At 43.4% G+C, this 15,795-nt stretch overlaps 1 protein-coding gene across 1 annotated transcript in view; it reads left to right on the top strand.

Annotated features, from left to right (window-relative positions):
• The window catches only part of sh3rf1 (SH3 domain containing ring finger 1), a 32,342-nt gene that overhangs the window by 13,395 nt on the left and 3,152 nt on the right, over positions 1–15,795 (top strand). Inside the window, exons 3-10 of the mRNA XM_071486827.1 lie at positions 4,473–4,748; positions 6,144–6,239; positions 7,500–7,805; positions 10,476–10,586; positions 13,104–13,231; positions 13,909–14,079; positions 15,033–15,313; positions 15,408–15,700. Of these exons, the coding sequence (XP_071342928.1) occupies positions 4,473–4,748; positions 6,144–6,239; positions 7,500–7,805; positions 10,476–10,586; positions 13,104–13,231; positions 13,909–14,079; positions 15,033–15,313; positions 15,408–15,700 (1,662 nt within the window). The remainder of the gene's footprint in view (positions 1–4,472; positions 4,749–6,143; positions 6,240–7,499; positions 7,806–10,475; positions 10,587–13,103; positions 13,232–13,908; positions 14,080–15,032; positions 15,314–15,407; positions 15,701–15,795) is intronic.

Genomic DNA, 15,795 nt, shown 5'->3' on the forward strand with positions numbered 1-15,795 from the left:
CGTCTGACATGTCTTGGCCCTGGTAATAGATGTAAATGGGCAAACCAGACAGACTACCACGCGCCTCCCCTGCTCACACAGTTTTGTCGGTATTGCCCCCCGCTCCTTCCCCACTTCCTGCAGAGATCCTGGAGGTGTCCATATGTGAGTGTTGTCATGTCTGGCACTTAAACACAGGGAGTAAAGGTTTCTGTCTGTGGCGGTTGCACACAACCCTTGAACTGCTGACATAGCAGAAGTTACCTGTAACCTTGAGGTTTCAGCTATAAAGAGAAGCTGCTGTAGGAGTGCTGGTTTATAATTTATTGTGCTGTTTGGTTGGTTGCACAAAAAGTCAACAGTGTGCTGAAACTGTACCTTTAACAGCCCCAAAGGAGGCCTGATTTTTGTCTACAAATTGTGTCCTTCATATATTATTGTGTAAAGGTGAGCTGTTAGTGTAATTATCCCCCATTTGACCTAGTCTTACCTCCACAGCACTACATGCATGCATGCATTGTGTTTTTATGCCAGTCTGCCCACTGGTTGTTGACATTTGGCTGTGCTGTTGAGCAGAATCCTTGAGTAATTCTGTCATAATCCAACGCTGTGGAAGAGAACACTATAACAGCCAAATCCCTTTAGTACACAGGTCTAATTGTATTATCTGCAATACAGGGGTAATTGCACACACCAGCCGATGCTCTGCACATTGGACCTAATCTCTCTTTCTTTTCCAGGCAAGGAGAGTTTACTTTAGTTATCAGGGATATACATCTTAGTTAGAAACATAACTATTAGCTTTGACTGTCGCTCTTACAGCTATTAAAAACTCAAAATGTGGTGTCAGGAGGTTGTGAAAGCCACTGCCTGGCGTAGGCTGCTGCATTAACTGTTGTATCTCTGTATCTCTGTGTTTATCTGAGATGATGACGCCATAAATCCACAAAACATCCCTTGTAACTGGTAACAAAATTTTACTACTCACTATATTTATCAGTGTCAAGCCTGCGAGCCAAAATATTTGTCACCAAATTACTTTTCTGTATCTTATGTGCACATGCTACCAGTTTAAGAAAGTTAGGCTGTTGGATATTATTGTATATTTAAATAATACTGTTAGTATATGGATAAGAAACAGTAGCTTTTTTTAAATTGTTCTGATTGTAATAAAAATGAATTAAAAACTTAAGCCCAAGTTTGGTCCTCAAAGTAGAGAACCATGAGCCTCTTGTGGCCCATGGATTCCTCTTTGGTTACCCAGGGTCTAAGTGGGTTGTTGCTGTTGTGGGAAATCATGTACTTGTACATGTACTACCTGTTGCCTGCAGACTCTCATTAGAGTAGCAACAGTCTGGTATAGTAACCCTACAGTGGCTTATGCTGCTGTATAATTACTTCCATAAACTTTCACAGCAGATGTTGAGAACAATTGGAGAGGTAGAGTTAAAAAAAACTTGCTTCTTTCTGGTCCTGGAGCCTAAACTCCGGATTGGGCTTTTTCTGTGGCAGAGATTCATGCAGAGATGTACCTTAATGCAGACTCATTCTGCCCCTGGTGAGTTTTAAAAAGTGATAAAGGCAAGGACGAGGTTTGTGCATGTGTGTGTGTTTGTGTTGTTAGCAGCCTTAAGATGAGACTTTTTTAATAGTATTTATGTGGTACCAACTCTGTGGCTCTCATCTGTGTATTCCCACTCGAAAGCACAGTATCCTCTCCTCCCAAAAGGGGATGTTTGGTGAGGACTGATGGTGCTCCTTTAAGCAGGTCCACTGCAGGCACTGTCTCCATGGATGCAAACCGGATATTAACCTGCACAGCCATCACCCAGCCCCAGTTTTACTCTGTCTTGCACATTTGCGCCACCTCTTACATCCAGAGGCTCTTGGAGTCAATCTCTCTTGATTTTCTCTCCCTCTCCCTTTCACTATGTTAAGCCAAGTGGAACATGGAAACGTAACTCTGCTGACAACTCCTCTTTTATGAGGCCAGGATGGGGAGATCAAAAACCAGCTAAGAAGTAGGCAGTGGGAGTGTGGGACCAGAACATGTTACCCTGTCAGGGGTGAGTTTGTTCTATGTTGTTGGCTAATAAAAAGGACATATTGTCCCAAGTGTTTTGCACATTCAGGGATTTATTTACCTTTAACACCTTTTATGAACGTAATCACTTAGTGTGAATGTGATTACATAACAATGCTGACTTTGGACACTGTGCTGGTACTAAAGGTTTTATTGAGTCCTGGCCTCTGTGTACAAACAAGTGCTCACAAACGTCACAGTTCCAAGGGCACAAGCATTTCATATTTACCATGTAATTAGATCCCGTTGGTTTTGTTTAGCTTGAACCTGTTCTGTCATTTGAAACAAAAATGGCAGCGCTTCCACTTTCATTTGCATTTTCATCACGAAATTCCCTGCCAGGCCTGGGTGGGCTCAAAAGCCCTGTTTTCCCCTGAAAAGAGGCCCAGTTCCAGTGCAGTGTGCAGGGGCCTGCAGTCCCCCTCCTCCGCCTTCTCTCTCCCCACAGGCTGGACCAGAAGAGCCAGAGACTGATTGGCTCTGTGCTTCAGGCTGTGTGATTCTCTGCAGCAGGGTAATGTCACCCTGGCTCACCACCACAGCTCATTCTGTACTTTTATTCTCCTCTGAGCCTTTAAACGGTTCATTAGCCTTTAACAAGACTGCAGAGCCTGCTCCAAACTCTGCTTTAACCCCTCTGTCTCTGGCTCACTTACCTCTGCCAGTATCTGCCTGTGTTCTCTACATTTTTCTAATCACTTTGTATGTTCCTTGTCGACTCCAAAGTTTCAGTCTTAGAGATCCAGTCAGTCGGTAGTGTTTGTGATTCCGATCACTGTGAAGGATGTCTAACAGCAGTGGGATAAATGGTGGGGGGTTGGTTTGGACTGAAGCCTTCCTCATGGACACCCACCCTGAATGGAGAACATTGATGCTTCTCTATCCTGCTACCCCCCCTCCCTGCTTGCTCTCCCTCCTTCCCTGGATTGTCATTCCCTGAATGGGCGTTTCAGGACTCTCGGCTAGCGGGCTGAGATACAAAACCTTCCTCTGCAAGATAAAGGGAAAGGGCGCTGGGCCTTCTGAAGGCGTTAGTCAGCTAGTCAAAATCAGCCAGGCTCATCACACTTCAACTGTGAACACACAACACACAGACCTTCTCACTTCTAGGACACAGACGGAGAGTTTAGTGTCTCTGTAGAAGCACAGACTCACACAGATTGATGTATACTTTTTGTTTGCTGTGTAAGAAAACATTTATTTCATTCCCTGTAGGCCATGTATTCTGGTTGATTCAGGAGTGACGAGACTGCCTCTTTTGAAATTTGATGGCTTTCATATGGACTGTTGACAAACTTGTTACAGCGCCCCATTGAGCTGTAGCTTGAATACTTTTCGTTCAGCACTGCTCTTGTACCTTTCTGAAAAATGTGCTTTCAATTGCTGATTAATTTTGCATGAATCCTGCAGCTTTGAACTAAGCCTGTAGTTAGAATTGGGACACAATTCCACACCATAAAGTAAAACTAACTTCACAAAGAGAAAGCAAAATCTTTCTCAAAAGTTGTAATACTTGAGTTTTTGAGATTGAAACTTCAGTCATTTTTCATTTATTTTATTATTTTTATTCATTCTTTTTTTCTCTTTTTGTTTTGTTGTGTGATATTTTCCTGGAGCTGTCTCACCACCTCTCTGTTCTCAATTTTAAAAGCTGTAAACAACTCCTTCATTTTTGTTTTACAAGAAAAGTTACTGTGTATAACATTTACACCTAAAGTTCCTCCAGACGTGTTTTAAACTCTGTAAAAATCCTCTGCTGTGATTAATATTTTGTTTAACTTGGTTTTCCCACATTAAAAAGAATGGGAAACTGGGGCTGGAAGCACAACTATGCTTACTTCCTAATTTAGAAATCTGGACCAGGTCTTGCGCCACATGTTTGAGCCTCAGTCAGACCCAGACTCAGATGAGGAGTCTGTTGAGACCAGAATCAGAGAGTAACAGACGGCTCAGAATGGTTAGCGTAGTTAGCATCTTTTATTTGTTTATGTTGTTTGTTAGCTTGTAACTGGCAGTGGCTGACACAGTGTTAGTGGTTCTGCTAATGCTAACTGTGGCTCTCTGTACTGACAAGGTTTCAGGTGTATTTAACCCCGCCACCCGTCCTTTGGTTTCTCAGGTTCTCTGACGTATGAATCTCTGACTGTCTGAATCTGTTTTTATGAGACTATCATTGGTTCACTGCAGTTCAAGGTGGAAACAGTCATGGTGTTGACTGATTATTCCACTCATCATATGTCTGTATTATATTAAAAACATCATATGGAAGATTTAACACTTGATTTTCGTCAAAGGGGGGTCTTTAATTTGGTCCTTTTTCAGTGTAAATCCACTTCACACCAATGAATGGTTCGATGTAGTATATTGCACAGAACTGACCTCTCCCACCTCACTTCCACTCTGATTTCAGGGTATACCCCAGCTCCCTTGTGCCAAAGCGCTCTACAACTACGATGGCAAAGAACCAGGAGACCTCAAGTTCAGCAAGGGCGACATTATCATCCTGCGCCGGCAAGTGGACGAAAACTGGTACCACGGGGAGATGGGAGGAGTCCACGGCTTCTTCCCCACCAACTTTGTCCAGGTCATCAAGCCGCTGCCACAACCACCACCTCAGTGCAAAGCTCTCTATGACTTTGAGCTCAAAGACAAGGAGGCAGACAAGGACTGTCTGCCCTTCTCCAAGGTGAGACGGTGTAACATTGCAACACCCACAGATCTGCCACATGGTCGCTGCAGTAAAACAAAAAATACCTCTCATTACTGTGACACTATGTTAAGTATTCATTTTCTCCAGTGTGTGTGTGTGTGTGTGTGTGTGTGTGTGTGTGTGTGTGTGTGTGTGTTAAATTGTGAGGTTTGTTACTGAAACGCCCTGAGAAATGGTGTAGATTTTGAGCCAGGCTGCTTGATGAACAACTGTAATTAGTCTGGAGAGAATGACTGCCATATAAATGGAGGCACGGCTCAACCACAGCAGCTGAGAGGTTACATCTGTCCAGCTGTTTGGGTCATGCTGTATGTCTTTGTACTCTGTCATCACTTGTTTAAATGCCACATGAGCAAAAACAGAAACAAGCTTACCAAGTGGTTTTGTGAACAGAGTACCATGCCTTTGACCCCAGTGTTTTTACTCTTGGGCATGTTCCCTGTAATAAAACATTGTCCCTACCTCATTATTTCTGTTCAGTGTTTCAATTCAATTCAATTCAATTCAATTCAATTTTATTTGTATAGCGCCAAATCATAATATACATTATCTCAAGGCACTTTACAGGGTAAGGTCAAGACCTTACTTTGTTACAGAATAAACCCAACAGTTCCCACAAAGAGCAAGCGCTTGGCGACAGGGGGGAGGAAAAACTCCCTTTTAACAGGAAGAAACCTCCAACAGAACCGGGCTCAGGGTGGGCGGCCGTCTGCCTCGACTGGTTGGGTTTAGGAGAAGATAGAAAGAGGGGGAGGGGGAGGAGAGGGGAGAGAAGAGAGATAGAGAGAGACCAGGAACAGCTCTGTCGGTAATGGTGTTATCAATAATAATGACAGGTAACAGTGGTTAATAGTAAAGATGAGTAGTGGTGGATCTGGGTCCTGCTGCTCCCGGGGCAGAGATACCTGCAGAATGAGGACAGAGAGAGGGAGAGAGAGGAGAAGCACAAACTACGGGAGAGAAAAAATACAAAGTTAATGGCATGAAGTTATCGAGAGAGAGAGGGGGAGAGAGACAGAAATAGAGAGAGAGCGCCCAGTGAATCATGGGAATCCCCCAGCAGTCTAGCTCTATAGCAGCATAACTAAGGGATGGGTCAGGACATACCTGAGCCAGCCCTAACTATAAGCTTTACTAAACAAGACCGTTTTAAGCCTGATCTTAAAGTTAGAGAGGGTGTCTGCCTCCCGAACCCACACTGGGAGCTGGTTCCACAGGAGAGGAGCCTGCAGAACAGTAATCTGCAGAACAGTAATCTGCAATTCCTGCTAAAGATGGTTTGTTCCTCAAGAATGAGAAACACTCTTAGCTAGCATCATCCTTAATTAGGTTCTTGCTCATGCAGTGCTGCCCTCTGCCTCTTATTTTCAGGATGATATCCTGACTGTGATCCGCAGAGTGGATGAAAATTGGGCAGAGGGAATGCTGGGAGATAAAATTGGAATTTTTCCCATCTCATATGTTGAGGTAAGAAAATGAACTAGATTCTTTTAAATGTCAAAATGTCCCCAGTTGTTACTGAAGCAGCTGCCTTATGAAGATCAGAAAAATGCCAACATGCTCTGAATGTAGTCCTCTTTTCTTATACATCTTGAAAAATGTGTATGATACTTTTCTTCCTTTTGAAATGTTCATATGTTTTGTAGAACCACTAAACATGTCTTTGAAGATTTAGACAGTCACAGTCTCCGAGCGCCACAGGTCTTACTTAAAAGCTCTTGGAATAATCCGAGCAGGATGAAGTAAATCTTTGCCCTTTAAATATCATTTCATTTTTTCATTTGAAAGCTGTCAATGTCAGTGTGTGTTCTATTGTTAGCAGAAATAATATGTCCAAAAATCTTTTTGGCACTAGAATAGTGTCTCAGAATACAGAGGCAGTGCAGACGTGTGTTGAAGTTAGTCAATGGGAGAGCATTTCTTTTTTCAAAGCTGTGACAGTTTTCTTTCTTCCTTTTATATGTATTCTACCTTATTGTGTTCATATTTTTATACTGAGTGAGGGGTGTACAGAAACAGACTGCAGAACATTTCTGTTGTTTTATTTTTACACAGCAGGAGCCACTGCGGCAGAATAGAAGATGTAGTTGTCCTGTGTCTAGATAGTATGAAGTCATGTTCATCACAAACATGTAGCATAACCCAAACTGTTCTTTTGGTCTTGCACATCACTTGTGTCTGAACAGTAATCTGCAATTCCTGCTAAAGATGGTCTTAAATTTAATGAAGTTAAGATTGCCCACCTGGTATTATGTTCTTAATCCCACACGTCTGCCTTAATGTGCTGACATGTCAGTGATGAACCTGCAGAGACGCTCCCCTGGATTGGAGTGAAATGCTTAGCTTTTATGTCCTAAGTAGAGGGAGCTACTTGGGGCAATGTGTGACAGCAAGCGAGAGCACCCTGTGATTAACTGGAGCCTTTTTAGTGTTCTCCCTTTGATTTTCACTCTACAGTCACACATTACGCTGCCTGAAAGGGTCACAAAGCCTGCAGTTGCAGAGCGAGCTTAGAACCATCACACTAATATGTGTAAATACCTGTTAGACCATTCTGCCACTCAGGACAGACGTTAGAGGTCCTCCATGACAGTCAGCTCTGTTATTGAGAGTCACAGTTCTCATGATTATTTTAATGCTCCTACCATCGTCACTTCTTTATATCTATCTGTTATTTCCCCCTCACCGCTCTCCTCATTGCCCCCTGCCCCTTTCCCTCTCCCATAGTTCAACTCCGCAGCTCGTCAGCTTATAGAGTTGGACAAGCCGTCAGACTCCAGTGGAGACTCCGGTGAGGGGGCCTCCTTGGGGCCCCAGAGCAATGGTGCCCAGCGGGCAGGGGAGAAGAAGAACAGCAAGAAGCGACATTCCTTCACCTCTCTCACCATGTCCCACAAACCCATGCTAGCTCCTCCCCCTCAGCGCCACTCCATGGAAATCAGCGGGCCGGTCCTCATCAGCTCCAGCAACCCCACAGCAGCTGCCCGAATTGGAGAGATCAGTGGGGGGCTTTCCTGCAGCGCACCTTCACAGGTAAGATACTCGCACAGGAAGGGAGAGAGTGAAGGAGAACGCCTGCTGCATTGCAGGTTGTACTCAATGAGCTGACTGAAACAGAAAGCAGTATGATAAATAAGTTATATTTAGCCTTTTGTAACATGTGCATGATGCATTTTGTTTTTCACAGTTTACAGCAGAGCTGTTAGATGTGGCTCTAAAGTGAGAAATGTGCAGCACTCACAACACTGATATGTTGCCTCACTGTGGTGCTTATTGACAGATTAGTGTTCAGTGATGAGATTGATTGTGGCATTCTTTCATCCAGTGAACTGGATAAGATGACTCTCTCAATCAGCTGACTCGACAATCTTCAGTGGTGTTTAATTGCTTAACTGAAAAAACGACACAATACACAACCACACAAGTGGAAAACAGGGTTCAGCCCTCAGCTCTTTGTTTTCACAAGATGTTTGTTGCTTTTCAAAGGCCCCACTCTCCTTTCAACAATTAGGCTGACTCCCCTTTTTCCCATCATACCAAACAAACCATTGCTCCATCGAAGCGTTTGAAATCATGGATGCGTGACTCTACTCGTCCACAAAAATGTCTCCAGCTTAGTCCTCAAGGTTTCCACACTAATTTCAACATGACAGCAACTCACAGCTGCTTTGTTGTTGCCAGCCACTGGAGATTAGCTTTGACTTGGTGTTAGACATTCAGAACAACACACATACAGCTTCACAAGTCAAGTGTCCTGTGGCTTATCTTCATCTGAGCCTCTGGATGACGTGTAGTAAAATGTGCAACTCAGAATAATAGGAAAACTGTGCATGAAATTTAATCAAATATGTGTTATCCTTTATATTAGGGGTATTCAATTAAAATTCAAAGAGGTCCAGTTAGACAAACGGGGGGCGCGTGGCGTGGCGTGGCGTGGCGTGGCGTACAGGATAATAATAACTTCTCTATATAAATAATGTTCTTTTAGCCTTTGAAGGACAACAACAGCTGTAATACAGTGTCTGAATGAAGTCTTATTAGGTAAAGGTGATGTTTGCAAGTCTTTCAGAATGTTCTCCGTCTTATTATCCTCAGCATTGCTTGGCTTGTTAGCACAGTAGCCGCCTTTCTTCTCTGTTGTTCTTTGTTCTTCTTTTAAAGGCTGGTGGTGTACCAGTATTTTGAGACAGATTTTATTATGTATGGTGACATCTGCATGGTCTGTCCACCTCCAGGCCCTGGGAGCTTGTAGAGTCTGTCTGTAGTATGTCCTTGGAGACCTGCTTTTCTATAATTATCAGCCTTTTTGTTTGTTTTTTTCTTTTGAATGTCCTTGTGTGTGTTGTCTGCACAGTTTCTGAAATGCTATGTTCTTGAACTTCTTATTGAGCAACTCAATCATTAATCTTTCATCAAATGGTGCATGTGCTTCTTAGTGAGAGGGAGACAAGGAGAGTGCTTGTCTACAGTGAAGTGGATGTTGAGGAGCTTCTTTTTTAAATCAAAACCTTTTCATGTACTTATGATTTATGTATCACCAAAGGCTTCTATTCATGTGGGAGGTATAATCATGTTTTAATGACTCCAGACTTGCCCTTTTCCCACTAATCATTATCAGGATACTTTGAGAATTAAAGAAATTTGTATTTGTGCCTGTAAACTAATCCTCCCAGGTGACAACAGTGCTAACAATATGTTTGATTTATAGATCAATGTTAATAAAGAGACAAAAGAAAGTGTCTCCAAGCAGTGTATGTGCAGCCTGTCTCCTCTGCTCTCCATCCTTCACCCATACTGATTTTGTCTCCAACACCCAGACAAAAAAAAAAAACAACAAAGATGGGCCCTGTTCTGTTGCCTACAGGGCTGAGAAGTCCACCATGGAAATGAGCACAGCTACCATTAACCAATATACTAAACAAGATGAGGAGAAATTGTAAAGGAAAGAAAAGCAGCCACGGTTGATAACATTCTCCTTAACGTGGCATTTTTACCCTGTACCTGACTGTAATTCATAATCATATCATATACATACACACAGATGTTCCAGGCAGCTTACATCAAACACACGGATACATTTTGCTTTTCCCTGACACACCCAGTGCACAATAGATAAGGAAGCATTGAATACTGAATCTGACGTTGGTCTGCTTTGTGAGAGGTTCACCTTAAGAGGCGGCTCTGTCTTGAGCAGTCATGCATGGAGAGACTCCGCCGGCTACAGGGAGATATTGTGTGTGTCCAACAGTATGGCCTTGTTACCTAAACACCGGCGTGACTCACGTGGATGACTGGTTGGGAAATCCACCTCTCTGTATATGTCCAATGAAATGTCCTGCAGATTGGTCACCAGGTTTCTGTTGGCGAATCAGATCATCAGGCCACATTTTGGTTATGGCTAAGTCACCAGAATACAAAGCCACATGTGTACTCTGCTCTGTGAGAGTCATTTTCACACAATGTGACAAAAGACAGGGAGAGTATTTTTAAGATGAAATTGTGGTTTCACCTCTGAAATACTATATCAGACTTCCCATATGATGTTTGATGCTTGTTCGTCTAATTAATCAGAATAAGACTGATCACAATCATGTGGTGTCAATCAGAGCACAGTTCTATTCTTCATATGTGAGTGGAGAATTTACACTACATTGGCTTCAGCGTGATTTATTTCACGTTCCATATTTCCCCTTTTGTTGACAGGTGCACATTTGCACAACTGGATTAATCGTCACTCCACCTCCTAGTAGTCCGGTTACTACAGCAACGGTCTTCACATTTCCCTCAGAGACGAGCTACACATCCATCCCTGTGGTAGGTGGAATCCTCTACAAGTCTATAAATCTTACAAATAATAAAACAACACAGTTAACATTGTTGGACTAATGGATTCAAGGTCAGTGTGTTGCTTTATCTCTAAAGGTCCACACGGTCTAAAGGTAGATGTCCATGTGTTTTTGATTATAAAGCAGGTCTAGGTTCTATATTTATACTGTGAAAGTATCAAAGCCTCAATCCACAGAGAAATGCACACAGCCTGTACTCAGAAACTGAGCCTTAAAACCAGCTGTCAGGACTTCTGGAACTTTGTGATGTCACAAGAAAGCAGTCACTGCCCTCAGCCACACCCCAAGCCCCTCCCACCTGGGCCCACCATCCTTTGCAGGATTTGGATTCTCTAAGTGTTTACCTGAAATCTGCTATGATTTTATTGGATCACTCAGAAAATAGTCACTGACCTGTTGTTACTAGAGCTCCAGAGAGAAGCCTGAGAGAGGAGCTGTAAAACTACACTGAGATGGGCTTTGGTTCTTAAAACCACAAATATATCTTCTGGTGGAGATCAACACTTCAAAAAAAAACACTGGAGAAGTTAAAATATGGACTTTTAATACTAAACAGCCTAAATAATGTGCAGCTGAAGCCAGAGAAAATACTTTCACATTTTCAGTTTTTTTAAATAATGTTTAAGATAATTCCACATTATTTCGCCTGTACATTTCACGTGTGTGTGTGTGTGTGTGTGTGTGTGTGTGTGTGTGTGTGTGTGTGTGTGTGTGTGTGTGTGTGTGTGCGTGTGCGTGTGCGTGTGCGCGCGCGCGCGCGCGCACGCGTGCGTTTGTGTGTGCTTGTGTGTGCATGCATGCATATATTTAAGTGCATTGCTTGTATCCATTTAATACACTTATTTCAATCCAAAACTTGCACAAAAACATTAGGCATGGCAGAAACATAACTGGTATGAAAGTATACAAATATATATACAGTATATTATTATCTGTAAACATGGGATGAAATGATACAAAGAACATAGTTATGTTAACTTAGAGACTTTTGTTTTCCCTCAAGAGTTTAGATGAGAGCTGTCTCATCAGCTGCCAGCAAGCAACTTGGTTACCTCAGGCTGCTCAGATAAAACTCTGTTAATCTGGATTCAGTGTCAAATAAGATACAGTTGCTTTATTATTCAAAATTTGCCTCCATAAAGGTAATGACACTGAGGAGTCTTTGAACTAACATTTGATTTCTTTACCTGTTTCTGACACATTTCTTGTGAGCCAAAGTAGGTACAACTAAAAATGTCAAGAGATCCCTGCAGCCCACACAAAACAGCACGTACACTTCCTGCCTGCCTGCCTGCCTGCCTGCCTGCCTGCCTGCCTGCCTGCCTGCCTGCCTGCCTGCCTGCCTGCCTGCCTGTCTGTCTGTCTGTCTGTCTGTCTGTCTGTCTGTCTGTCTGTCTGTCTGTCTGTCTGTCTGTCTGTGCGCGCGCGCGCGCTCTGACATGTGGAGTTTCTGAATAAGCAGGAATGTGAACACAAAAGGTTGAGCTCTCCGCTTCACTTGGGAACCCTACATGATGTTTTTGTACAGATGATTTCTCTAGCCCGCAGGCAACCTAATTATCTCAGCTCAAGCGTCAGCAGTGAACCGAAACGCACATCGACACTCACACATACACGTAGGGCCTGTACACATACCACAGGGCTGTCTGAGTGCCACTCTCCTCCCCCGTTGTGTCATGGAAGCTATTACTCTGCTGCTCAGTGCTGGCAATGTTGAGTTTGGGAAGACTCATCTTGCTCCTGGGTTGTAGGAGTTGTCTTTACCATCACGCTAACACACTTGATGCTCATTTGGGATTTAGTTTTTCACAGTCTCTTAAAAAAAAAAAAAAAAAAAAAGAAGATAGTGCTGCTTTCATTTGCTTTATGTAGACGTTGCAGCTTGGTAACTTAATTTTGATCCTGTGATCTAGAAGCACACGAAGCATACAAAGAAGGAAGTCTTCTAAAAACATGCTGCGATCATTAGTCAAAGTCTCTTCTGACGTTGCAGACGTTCTACAAGAGAAAACAAGAGTCAAGATGAAGCCTTTCATAGTTTGTCTGAGGGTTGCTCTGAAATCTACAGACGTGTTTTTTCATTTCATATGGTCCCAATTAAATGCTGCAATGGATTTAACATCTAGCTATGTGGTCTCCTAGCAACAAACAAACAAGCAGAATAGGAGAATCTCAGCTGGATGGGGGAAGTCGGGGACAGGACTACAGTTTCTGCCAAACAGACCCTCCCTTAGTGCTGGCAAACCGGAGGGAATAACCCAGATGACAGATGATCTCTCAGTCTCTTCCCCTCTTTGTTGCTCATAAACAAACTGATTTCTCTGCTTATGCAATATATACTCTGTGTTTTCTGTGGCTTGTGTTACTTTGTTTTTGTCTTTCTGCGTCACGCTCAGAGGAAATACGTGATGAGCTGTTGTGAAATTGTAATGAAATGTTGATCCTGTCTAACTACTTATTTTGTTTTCTATTCTTCTTTTTACAGGATGCTCTCCCACCACCTCCACCTCCTCCCCCACAATCCTCTGCCGGTGGAGCAGCGTATTCATTGGCTGCTGTACAAAGACCCTCCCCCAGCATAAGTGACCAAAGTGGGAGACAAAGACCCACAGTGTGAGTTATAAAAACAGTCCCACACAAAAATATGCAGTCTTCTTTAATGTGCAGTGAAATGTCAGAAGCGGTTTGTGCACCAATGGCCCAGGGCCATAATGTACATACTCAGGGGGGGAAGTCCTCGCCTGTCTGTGATCCCGGGTCCCATTGGAGATCCTCCTTATCACCCCTGACTTTTGACCCCGTCACCTTTACCCTCATTACTCCCCCAAGACACCACACACCTGATAAGAATTAGATCCACTCCTACCTGCTCTCCTGCCGTCATCTGCGTCTGCCTGTGCGTGCACGTCAGACTCTGAGGCATTTATGTTCCCTTGCCCTGACAACACTGAAGTCTCACTGAAAACATCCCAGCTGAGACTCCCATCTTCCTGGCTGCCGTTCCAGGCCTGTTCTTGCTCTGCTGCAGAGAGATGACCCGCAAATTGTTTCGTCCTCCAGAGCTGATTTTCTCTGGGTCAGAGGACACAGTCTCTGCTGGAGGGTCTCAGAGGAGATAATGACATATGTGCAGCGAGACAGCAGGATAAATCCAGGACAACTGGCACACTGTTCAAAATGTTGAACTGTTCTTATTTCCATATGGGGGAAAATTAGCCACGTCAGCTCAGTGGTGTGGATTTGTGTTTGATATATACCTTGTCTTTGTGTACCACTTGTTCTGGAAATAGCTATGTGGCGATGTTCCCCTATACTCCTCGTAAGGAGGATGAGCTGGAGCTAAGGAAGGGAGAGATGTTCCTGGTGCTGGAGCGCTGTCAGGACGGCTGGTTCAAGGGCACCTCCATGCACACTGGCAAGATTGGAGTCTTCCCAGGGAACTACATGAGTCCAGTCAGCAGGTCAGTCATTATTTCATGGTTTATTTATTACTATCCAGTCACACACACATACATTTGTCTGTGATACATAGTCATGGGTTAATAATTCCAGCAGTTCAACCTCTTACAGTATATTATGTTTTTATTGATGAAGCTATACCTGCATGTTTATATTTATTTTACACACATAGTGTCAACAGATGAAGCTGTTTGACCACAGACACATTCCAACTTTGAAAAGCATTTCCATAAAGCTGTTTGTTTTCCTCATAGGAGCATATGATGCAATTATTTTCCTGATTTTGTTTTTCAGAATCTGTCAACAGTGGGTTACAACGAAAATCTTGTCTTTTATAATAATGTGGTGTAATCCCCCATAGAACACATTCCAGGTTATCTCACACTCATTATGGAGGATTTAAGTCTCGACTGTAAATCTTGTTAACCACTGAGTCTTGTGTGAATGACAGTATGTTGGGACCAGAAAAACTCCCACATTGATTTAATACATTTCCATTAAATAATTTTTCATTTTAAACAATTTTATGAGGTTTAAAGCTCCATATTTTACACTTCTCATTTTATTTGAAGGTTTATTTGAAGTGTTGATAATCATCAGAAGATAGATTTGTAGTTTTAAGAACCAAAAACCATCTCAGTGTAGTCTTAAATCTCCTCTCTCAGGCTACTCTATGGAGCTCTAGTAACAACAGGTCAGTGAACCAATCAGAAGAGAGGATCTGAGCCTCTCCTCTGATTGGTTCCTGGGACCTTTAATGTAAATCTTGTTAACCCTGGAGCCTTGTAAAAAATAACAGTTTGTTAGGATCAGAAAAACTCCCGCATTGATTTAATTAAAAATGTAACATGGAACAAGGATCAACTTGGACTTTTTAAAGACAAAAACATAAAGAATATTATGAGGTATAATACCTTGGCATGTAAAGGTTACATGTAATGTCCTCTCCCCTCAGGACGGTGTCGGGGAGCTCTCAGCCCAAAGTGCCCATGAGTCTTTGCACTCAGGCTGGCAGAGGGGTCACCATCGTCAGCCCCTCTTCTCCTCTTGGAGCCATTGTTCCAGGGCCTGACTTCAACAAACCCCTCACTGTGTGCTCCACCACTGTACCTGCCACCTCCCAACCTGTCGCTGTTGTAACAGCAGCTCAGACAGCCACAGGCCAGCAGCCAAAAGTCCCCCTGCATGTCAGCTCCCAGATGACAGTGAATCAGGCTCGCAACGCCGTCAGGACAGGTAAATCCACTGGGATTAAAACGGTTACTGGATGTTGCCGCAACACATGAAAGGCGTTTTAAATGTCTGATGTTTTTTTACATCCCATCTTCAGCTGCGTGCCACAGTCAGGACCGTCCCACAGCAGCAGTGACCCCCATTCAGTCTGCGACACCTGTGACCTATCTTCCACACCTAGCGGTGTGCCCGCAGCCCTCCTCTAGCCCCGCCCAAGGTTGCACCCGGGCTGGGGTGGCGATGGGCTGTGCTGCTGCTTCTCTGACCCCACCCAATGTCAGTGCTGCATCGTTGGAGGGAGAAGCTTTGAGACCAGTGCCGAACAGCTCTGCTCTTAACTCTGTGTCCAACAGCACAGCTCTGGCCTGCAGACTGGACAAGGATGGCAAGGTAGGATACGTCTTAAGATTTCATAACTGTATCTGATTATCTATTTCAGTAGGTGTTTTATCATTTGTCTTTCTCTCAGCACAGTTGTGTGTGTC

This window comes from Trachinotus anak, unplaced genomic scaffold (assembly GCF_046630095.1).
Source record: "Trachinotus anak isolate AG129_WGS33_773 ecotype Australia unplaced genomic scaffold, CSIRO_AGI_Tana_v1 ptg000010l, whole genome shotgun sequence".
Classification (NCBI taxonomy): domain Eukaryota; kingdom Metazoa; phylum Chordata; class Actinopteri; order Carangiformes; family Carangidae; genus Trachinotus; species Trachinotus anak.